The sequence below is a fragment of the Meriones unguiculatus genome, chromosome 8 (genome assembly GCF_030254825.1).
Source record: "Meriones unguiculatus strain TT.TT164.6M chromosome 8, Bangor_MerUng_6.1, whole genome shotgun sequence".
Taxonomy (NCBI): Eukaryota; Metazoa; Chordata; class Mammalia; order Rodentia; family Muridae; genus Meriones; species Meriones unguiculatus.
This window is the reverse complement of record NC_083356.1, coordinates 71,163,125-71,171,628: the sequence shown is the minus strand read 5'-3', so window position 1 is coordinate 71,171,628 and position 8,504 is coordinate 71,163,125. Positions and strand designations below refer to the sequence as shown.

At 54.4% G+C, this 8,504-nt stretch overlaps 1 protein-coding gene across 1 annotated transcript; it reads left to right on the top strand.

Annotated features, from left to right (window-relative positions):
• Nucleotides 1-608: 608 nt before the first annotated feature.
• On the top strand, nucleotides 609-8,292 carry Cel (carboxyl ester lipase). Its single transcript, XM_060389760.1, has 11 exons — nucleotides 609-678; nucleotides 2,651-2,801; nucleotides 2,945-3,067; nucleotides 3,273-3,470; nucleotides 4,035-4,165; nucleotides 4,307-4,414; nucleotides 4,524-4,641; nucleotides 5,868-6,054; nucleotides 6,226-6,429; nucleotides 7,194-7,391; nucleotides 7,703-8,292. Exons 1-11 carry the CDS (start codon nucleotides 613-615, stop codon nucleotides 8,214-8,216), a joined length of 1,998 nt encoding a protein of 665 aa, XP_060245743.1. The 5' UTR covers nucleotides 609-612; the 3' UTR covers nucleotides 8,217-8,292.
• The last annotated feature ends 212 nt before the right edge of the window (nucleotides 8,293-8,504 follow it).

The following is an 8,504-nucleotide window of genomic DNA, read 5'->3' as shown; positions in this document are numbered from 1 at the left end:
GAGGCACAGAGGTGAAACATGACCCTGTATGTGAAGGTGCCACCAAGCCCTGGTAAGTGAGCCAGGCTGGGTTTTGCTCTGCGAGCTCCTTTCCATCTGCCACCATCTTCACCCAGAGCGTCTTGTCCTCTCCCAGCCTCTGCCTCCTGCACCCAGCTCAGCCTGCACTATCCCATACATAGTGCAAGCTCTCAGAGTTACCAAGGGTCACCCAGTGCCCAGTAGTACACAGCCACCTCTGGTTCAGAAGTCCCTTATGGATCCCCCACTAAGGTAAGGAGCATTCAGCACCTCAGGACGAAGCACACCCATTTTTTTGAAGGTGACACTAAACACTTATGACAGGATGCAAGGCACCCAGCGAGTGTTGGCTATGGACACCCTCCCCCACAGCATCTATGCCACCTGCCTGTGCTCCCAGGTAGGCAGTAACCCACACAGGTATACTGTGGCCACCGCTCAGGATGCACAGGATCAGCCTGATCTGGGAAAAACGGGCCACCCCACATCTGTGTGTCTGTGTATACATGGTATCTGTGCACATGACCTTGGCTCCCGCCCCATAAATACTGGAGAAGTGGAGAGGAGGCCTCCTAGAGGCAGACACTCGCTATGGGGCGCCTGGAGGTTCTGTTTCTTGGCCTCACCTGCTGCTTGGCAGCAGCTTATGCTGCAAAGGTAAGCCAGGGGACTGCAGGGGACTGCGATGGCCCTCTCTCATTCATGGAGATCTGGAAACTGGGGACAGGGCCTGGAGGATGGAGGAGAACAGATAGAGCACAGAAAGAGGAGTAAGAGGCCAGAAAGCCCAACAGCACTCCAAGCTCTGGTCCTGCCTGGGACACACCTAGCCTTCTTGTTCACATGGAGCCCAGCATGCAAAATTATACTGGACTCTCATACACCAGGAGGCAGTGTAAAGATGTAACATCTTTATGGGACATCTATGGGACATCTTGAGTGTAAAGATGTCCCATACCCTATTGGATGTCCTTTTTTGAAACATTCATACTAAAAAGCCGGCTCTTGCTCTGTGGTTTCAGGTGTGCCTACATCTGGCAAACCTACTTGCAGCCCCTGGCTTTTCCCCCTTTAGAGGTGGCTCCCCACAGAGAAGCAGCTTGCCTGCTTACACAGCAACCACATCCTGTTCTTGAACAGGAATCTGAACCTTCTTCCAAATCAGGGGCCTGGCTCCGAGCAACCTCCATTTCCTGATCCTCTTGAGAAGGGGTGAGACCTACGTGCTGTGTGCAAGGCTCCTCCCCAGGTGCCCCGAGTGGGCTGCACAGCTCCTCTGGGGTACCTGTAAAGTCTGCCCTTTAACAGTCCTCGGGGGGTGTGAGGACAAATCACAGAGAGCTCAACAGATGCAGGAACACGGCAAAGGTCCCCACACAGGTGCCAAGCTCCTTCCACATTGCTTTCCAACCCATTCATGCTCCAGTCCTTGTCTTGCTGTTTTTGGCCCTGGAGACCGTCTTCCCTTTTCCCTTGGAGTCTGGATGTCGGGGTGCTGGTCTGAGGATCTTGCCACGGAAAGAAAGTCATTTTCTTTCCTGGGGGAGTTCTTTTAGAGTGTCAGAAGGACCTGGACTATCTCCCCACTGCTCCACTGCCATCCAGCACCCCTATCCTGCCACTGGCCAGGATCCTTGCATCTGGCCCCCACCTGAGGCACTGAGGTCTACTGCAACCAGCAGACACACTTCTGAGAGGCGACATCCGGCTTTCTGACTCCTCCCAGTAGCCGGGGTGGGGGGGGAGGGCAGAAGCAAGGAACATCAGGTGCCCCAACTATCTGTGTAGTCTCCCAGGCTCCGCTCCTCTCCGGTTTCCTCACCCAGTGTAGTACAGGGTCCATCAGTCTGGACTTCAAGCTGATATCCCAGCTTGGGCCTGCAGCCATGGGCCACTTTCTACTTCCCTCTGCTTAAAACCTCTCACAGGGGAGGCAGGAGTCCACACTATCACCACTGCCAGGTACACAGAACCACTCTTGATTGTGTCCTGGACTGATGCAAGCAGAATGGGAAGGAATAGGAAGACAGCCTTGTGTCAGAAGAATGACTTCCAGTGGGAGAAGTCAGTTTGCAGGGAGTACCTGCCTCCACGGCTCTGGTTAAGGCTGGACACCGAGGAGCAGGCCCTGTGAGGAGTTGGACATGGGGCCAACATCTCCTTGCCCCAGCCAGCTAGGCAGTGGGAAGAGGTGAGGGGAGGAGGGTCAGACGCCGGAAACTCAGGGCTATTTAGAAACATTCTGGAAGCACTGAGCCTCCACCACTAGTGTGGAGTCAGGCAGGCCTTCCCTCTGACAGCCATCAAGCCTTGGGGGGAAACTGCTGTGTCCCATCTTATTATAGGGAAAGTGAGGCTCCAGGTCTCAGCCAAGACCTTGACCTTCACCCCACCTGAGCAGAGCATAGGCTAAAGTGGCTTCAGATAGTGGCAGGAGGATGTGCCAGGGTTCAGGAGGAAAGCAAACCAGCCCCTGCAGCACTTGGCAGGGGACCTGCTAGCACCCTGGAGACTGCGCAGTTGGGCACTCTGGCTAGCCGAGCTCACAGGTCCCCCTGGAGACTGCGCAGTCGGGCACTCTGGCTAGCCGAGCTCAGACTCATCTGACCTTGCCGTGTCTCACCTGCAGTTGGGTACTGTGTACACGGAAGGCGGTTTTGTGGAGGGCGTCAACAAGAAGCTCAGTCTCTTGGGTGGTGACTCTGTTGACATCTTCAAGGGCATCCCCTTTGCCACTGCCAAGACCCTAGAGAATCCCCAGCGTCACCCTGGCTGGCAAGGTGGGTGCTGTGTGCTGCGCTAGCCCTGGTGGGTGCTGGGTGCTGGGTGCTCGGCTGGCCCTGCTGGGTTCTGGGTGCTGGTTGGGCCTGATGGGGCTGGCCCTGGCTATGCCTCGTCACACCTGCCCCCTCTCTTACTGCAGGGACTCTGAAGGCCAAGGACTTCAAGAAACGATGTCTGCAGGCCACCATCACCCAGGACAACACCTATGGGCAAGAAGACTGCCTTTACCTCAACATCTGGGTGCCCCAGGGCAGGAAGCAAGGTCAGGATCCTAGTTTCCCAGAGGACCCCACCCTACCCCCACACCAGAGCTCCAGGCCCTGGTCAGGATTGCATTTGGTGCTAGCAAGCTGAAGTCAGTGCTGAGGCAAGGAGGCGGTACCCACTGCTTATCCTCAAAGCAGGGTTAGTGAGCTGGATGGCGAGAGAGCCTGCTTGTGTCTGAAGTCCTTGTCTGCCCCTTTCAGTGTCTCATAACCTGCCTGTGATGGTCTGGATCTATGGAGGTGCCTTCCTTATGGGGTCTGGCCATGGGGCCAATGTCCTCAAAAACTATCTGTATGACGGGGAGGAGATTGCCACTCGGGGCAACGTCATTGTGGTCACCTTCAACTACCGTGTCGGACCCTTGGGTTTCCTTAGCACCGGGGACGCCAACCTTCCAGGTATCCTAAGAGCTGAAGAGTGAATGTGCTGGGCCCCATGAACCCTGAGCTCAGTAGACAGATGCGCTTCAGCAGCCTCTACCCTGACAGCCATGGGAAGGCCTGGAACCTTCTTCACAGAGTCAGCATACTGGAGCCGAACTGTGGGATGTGGGAGCACGAGGCAGCCATTAGGAAATGAGAGAAGACAAGGGACAGACAGAATGACAGAGACCCAAGTTGAGTCCTGGAGAACAAGGTAGGGAAGCTGAGGTAGAGTCGGGTGGACACAGAAGCCAAAGGACAGACAAACAGTAGGAGGAAACATGCAGGAAGGAGTCAAGCAGAGCCACTGCAGGCTTTACTCCCTGTATCTCCCACTCCTGCTGCTCCCTTTTAAGCTCACCCCCCTGGAGATCCACTATTTGTCCTTCTGGGCTCTCTTGAAGTGTCAGTGCAGTTAGGGCTGGTTCCCTCCCAATCATATTGACCTGCCACCCTCTGTATATACCCTAGGTCACTCATCTCTAGCTTCCTCTAACCCTAGTTGCGGGCCCTCCTGCTGAAGGCTATTCTTACCCCCAGGTAACTTTGGCCTTCGAGATCAGCACATGGCTATCGCCTGGGTGAAGAGGAACATTGCAGCCTTTGGGGGTGACCCCGATAACATCACCATCTTTGGGGAGTCTGCTGGAGGTGCCAGTGTCTCTCTGCAGGTCTGGGGCCCTCTGATGTGGAGTCTGACCCCAAGATTAAAGGAGGGAGCCAATGGACCCTAGGATAATGGTCAGAACAGGGTTTGGCCGGGAGCCCTGGCCCCAGGTGCAGCATGTTGACAGAACTTCTGGGTGTTGCAGACCCTCTCGCCATACAACAAGGGCCTCATCCGACGAGCCATCAGTCAGAGTGGTGTGGCACTGAGCCCCTGGGCCATCCAGAAGAATCCACTTTTCTGGGCCAAAAAGGTGAGCACCATAGGACAGGAGTAGGCAAGATGGGACCTTTCCCATTTCCATGCTGCCCTGGACCTTTTGTTTGCCCCTCCTCTAATGTCATGCCTCTGCCTTCCCCTAGATTGCTGAGAAGGTGGGGTGCCCCACAGAGGATACTGGCAAGATGGCTAGGTGTCTGAAGATCACAGATCCCCGGGCCTTGACAATGGCCTACAAGTTGCCCTTGAAAAGCCAGGAGTGTGAGTGGGTGCTGCTGGGAGGGAAGCATGTAGACTGGAGATGAATGGAGGCCTTGTGGGGCAAGGCTGAGCTCCTGGAGAAGACAGAGAGGTGCCCAGACTGGGCTCGTCCCCAAGGTCCTGCCACTGCCCCCTAGCAGGCCCCAATGGTAAAAAAAAAAAAAAAGGTGGGGTGGGGGTGGGGTGGGGGAGGCTTCCAGTTCTCCAGGGAGACTTTAAGAAGCCAAACATACCCAGGTATGGTGGCACACACCTTTAATCCCAGCACTTGGAAGGGAGAAGCAGGCAGATCTCTGTGGGTTCAAAGCCAGCCTGTTCTAAACAGTGAGAAGGCAGCCAGGGCTGCATAGTGAGACTCACTGTCTAAAAGAAAGGAAGGAAGGAAGCAAGCTTTGAAGGCAGGCAGTCCCAAATGGCAGACACCCATACACAATTTCAGGGAGAGGTGTGGACCCAGACCCAGGGCCACTATGCTGGATGACAGCTCTTAACCTTCCTTGTAAATCTGGCAATCATTTGCAAATTTCCCAATATGTCCTGTGTTGTTTGGTCCTTCCAGCTGGAGCTGCCACCAGCAAACATGAAGAAACAGCCTGTCAGCTTAGAAAATTCTGACGTTCTTCTTTGCTTAGCCTTCCGAAGCAAATCCAGTGGTCTGAGTGTCTGCACCTTCTGTTTTTCTTTCTTCTTTCTATACCATAGATCAAACTCAGAGCCTGTGCGTGACATTCAAAGGCTCTACCTCTTCCACTCAATCTGACTCTTTTGTTTAGAGAGCCACTGAGAAAGCCTGGCTGTGCCAGGCCTAAGGACAAGGGTCTCTGCCTGCTGAGCCAGTGCTCAGGCCAGTTGGCAAGCCTGGAGGGCAGGCAAGCCTCACACACAGTGGCCAACAGGTTAGACCCTTGTCCCTGGTGGAGGTTCAACAAGGAAAGAAGGAGGGGACAGGTGTGCTGAAGCCCTGGCCTGTGGAGTAGTGGACTCTCTGCGTGGTCATGAGACAGAGTCTGGGAATGCTTCTGCATCTCACAACCAGAGAAGGCTGCCACTAACATCTGGCACGTTAGGCTAGGGACACAAGGTGATTGTGGCAAAAGGTCCCTGGGGTTGAGGAACCCTGCTCTAGTCAGAAAAGGGAAGAAAGAGGTCAGATCGCACACAAAAGGCCAAGAGGAGGAAGAGGCAGGCATTTGAAGGTGTAAGAACCTGTTGGCTCTCTCACTCAGACCCCATTTTATACTATCTGGGCTTCATCCCTGTCATCGATGGAGACTTCATCCCAGATGACCCCATCAACCTGTATGCCAACGCTGCTGACATCGACTACTTAGCAGGCATTAATGACATGGATGGCCACCTATTTGCTACTGTTGATATACCTGCCATTGACAAGACCAACCGGGATGTCACAGAGTGAGCAGGGGCCCCATGAGGACCGCATGTAGCTAGAGAAGAATAGGCCTTGTTGGTGGGACCACATGAGCAGCAGGGGCCCAGGGTGCTGTGTTGGGGTGAGGGTGGGCAGACATGCTCTGGTCAGTACCAAGGGCAGGTCCAGCATCTCTTTCATCCATCCCCATGCAGAGAGGACTTCTACAGGCTCGTCAGTGGATACACTGTCAGCAAGGGACTTAAGGGTGCCCAAGCAACCTTTGACATCTACACTGAATCCTGGGCCAGGGACTCATCCCAGGAGACCAAGAAGAAGACAGTGGTAGCCTTTGAGACTGACATCCTCTTCCTGATTCCCACGGAGATGGCTCTGGCCCAGCACAGGGCCCATGCCAAGTGAGGTTCTGGGAAGGAGTTGGCGGGGGAGGTTCCTGAGAGGACTGCCTGGGCTGCTGCAGCTTTCTGCCAAGACCACTTGGCTAACTAAACAATGAATGTAGCTCTGGATTTCACATCGGTCAAGGTTAAAAGGTTAATAGAGGCAATATACCTTGTCTAATGTGAGAAATATGAATTCAGATGGAGGAAAAAAAAATCCTTGACCCTGAATTATGAGAAGAGAAGGCCTCCAAATATTTTGTAGAGTGGAGACATGAAGATTGCATGGGAGCTGCAGCTTTTCTTTCCCTCATTATCCAGTTCAGAGCTGGGCATGGTGGCACACTTTTTATTTTTAATTTATTTATTACGTCTACAATGTTCTGCCTGCATGTACACCAGCACACCTGAAGAGGGCACCAGATCTCATTATAGATGTTGTGAGCCACCATGTGGGTGCTGGGAATTGAATTCAGGAACTCTGGAAGAGCAGCCAGTGCCTTGACCTCTGAGCCATCTCTCCAGCCCCCAATGGTGGTGGCACACACTTTTAATGCCAGCACCCAGGAGGCAGATCTCTGTGAGTTCAAGGCTAGTCTGGTTTACATAGTGAGCTCCAGGCTAGCCAAGGCTCCACAAAGAGGCCCTATCGCAAACAAACCAACTTCAGTTTTTTGTGGGTCTTGGGGGTCCTCCAGTCCCTGCTCTGTTCCTCTTCCCTCTCCCCGGGGCCTACCACCCAAGGGAACCCCTCCCAGCCCAGCTGCCTCTGTTCTCCTCAGGAGCGCCAAGACCTACTCCTACCTGTTTTCCCACCCCTCACGGATGCCTATCTATCCAAAATGGATGGGGGCTGACCACGCTGATGACATCCAGTATGTGTTCGGAAAGCCCTTCGCCACCCCACTGGGCTACCGGGCCCAAGACAAGACTGTCTCCAAGGCCATGATTGCCTACTGGACCAACTTTGCCTGGAGTGGGTAAGATATGCAGTTGAGCCCAGAACCAAAGGCAGTAGGTTGAGGGCTCCTCTGTCACTGTGACCCTACAGGCCTGGTCTCTAGCCTGTTCTCTCACTTAAGCAAACTTCTTATCCTCAAGCCGTGATAGCTAGTTTGCACATGAGCAGAGAGCTGCTGACTCAGCCCCAGGGCCAAGAACATGCTCATCATGACTGAGCATCACAAGATTGGCTTGGATGGGCAATCTGTCTGCAGAGCTGTCTGCGAGCGACAGGTCTCCAGGCTCCTTGCAGTGCTGGACCCCTGCTCAGTGTCTTCTCTTTCTGCAGGGATCCTAACATGGGCAATTCACCTGTGCCCACACACTGGTACCCTTACACTTTGGAGGATGGCAACTACCTGGAGATCACTAAGAAGATAACCAGCACTTCCATGAAGGAGCACATGAGGGACAAGTTCCTGAAATACTGGGCTGTGACATTTGAGGTGCTGCCCACAGTGTCTGGTGACCAGGATACCCTCATTCCCCCTGAGGATGACTCAGAGGCTGCCCCTGTGCCCCCTGTGGATGATTCCCAGGCTGCCCCTGTGCCCCCTGTGGATGATTCCCAGGCTGCCCCTGTGCCCCCTGTGGATGACTCCCAGGCTGCCCCTGTGCCCCCTGTGGATGATTCCCAGGCTGCCCCTGTGCCCCCTGTGGATGATTCCCAGGCTGCCCCTGTGCCCCCTGTGGATGACTCCCAGGCTGCCCCTGTGCCCCCTGTGGATGACTCCCAGGCTGCCCCTGTGCCCTCAACGGGTGACTCTGTGGAGGCTCAGATGCCTGCAGTCATTGGCTTCTAATGTCTTGTAAGCCTTGGTCCCGGGGTCCTCCTCTTATTAGCTCTCTCTTAATAAAGCCTCAGCTTTGCCCACCTGGTATTTGGTCTTTGTTCCTGAAAGAGCCTGGAGGAAGGAGCGACCCTCAATCAGTGGTGACAGGCACTTGGTCCATCCCTTCCTATCCCCAGGCTGCAGAAGTCAAAGGACTGTCTTTAGGTTAGAGAGCTTTCAGGAGTGCCTCCATAGGAAAGGGGTTGGCCAGGGCCGCACCAGTCTGCAGGTAATCCTCCTCCTCCTCAGATTTTTGAA

Excerpts from the sequence above, each read along its gene's own strand:
- Cel (XM_060389760.1), top strand. The coding sequence starts at position 613 with ATGGGGCGCCTGGAGGTTCTGTTTCTTGGCCTCACCTGCTGCTTGGCA. Across the intron at positions 4,415-4,523 it reads CACTTTTCTGGGCCAAAAAG|ATTGCTGAGAAGGTGGGGTG; the intron begins GTGAGCACCATA and ends GCCTTCCCCTAG. Across the intron at positions 6,430-7,193 it reads CAGCACAGGGCCCATGCCAA|GAGCGCCAAGACCTACTCCT; the intron begins GTGAGGTTCTGG and ends TGTTCTCCTCAG.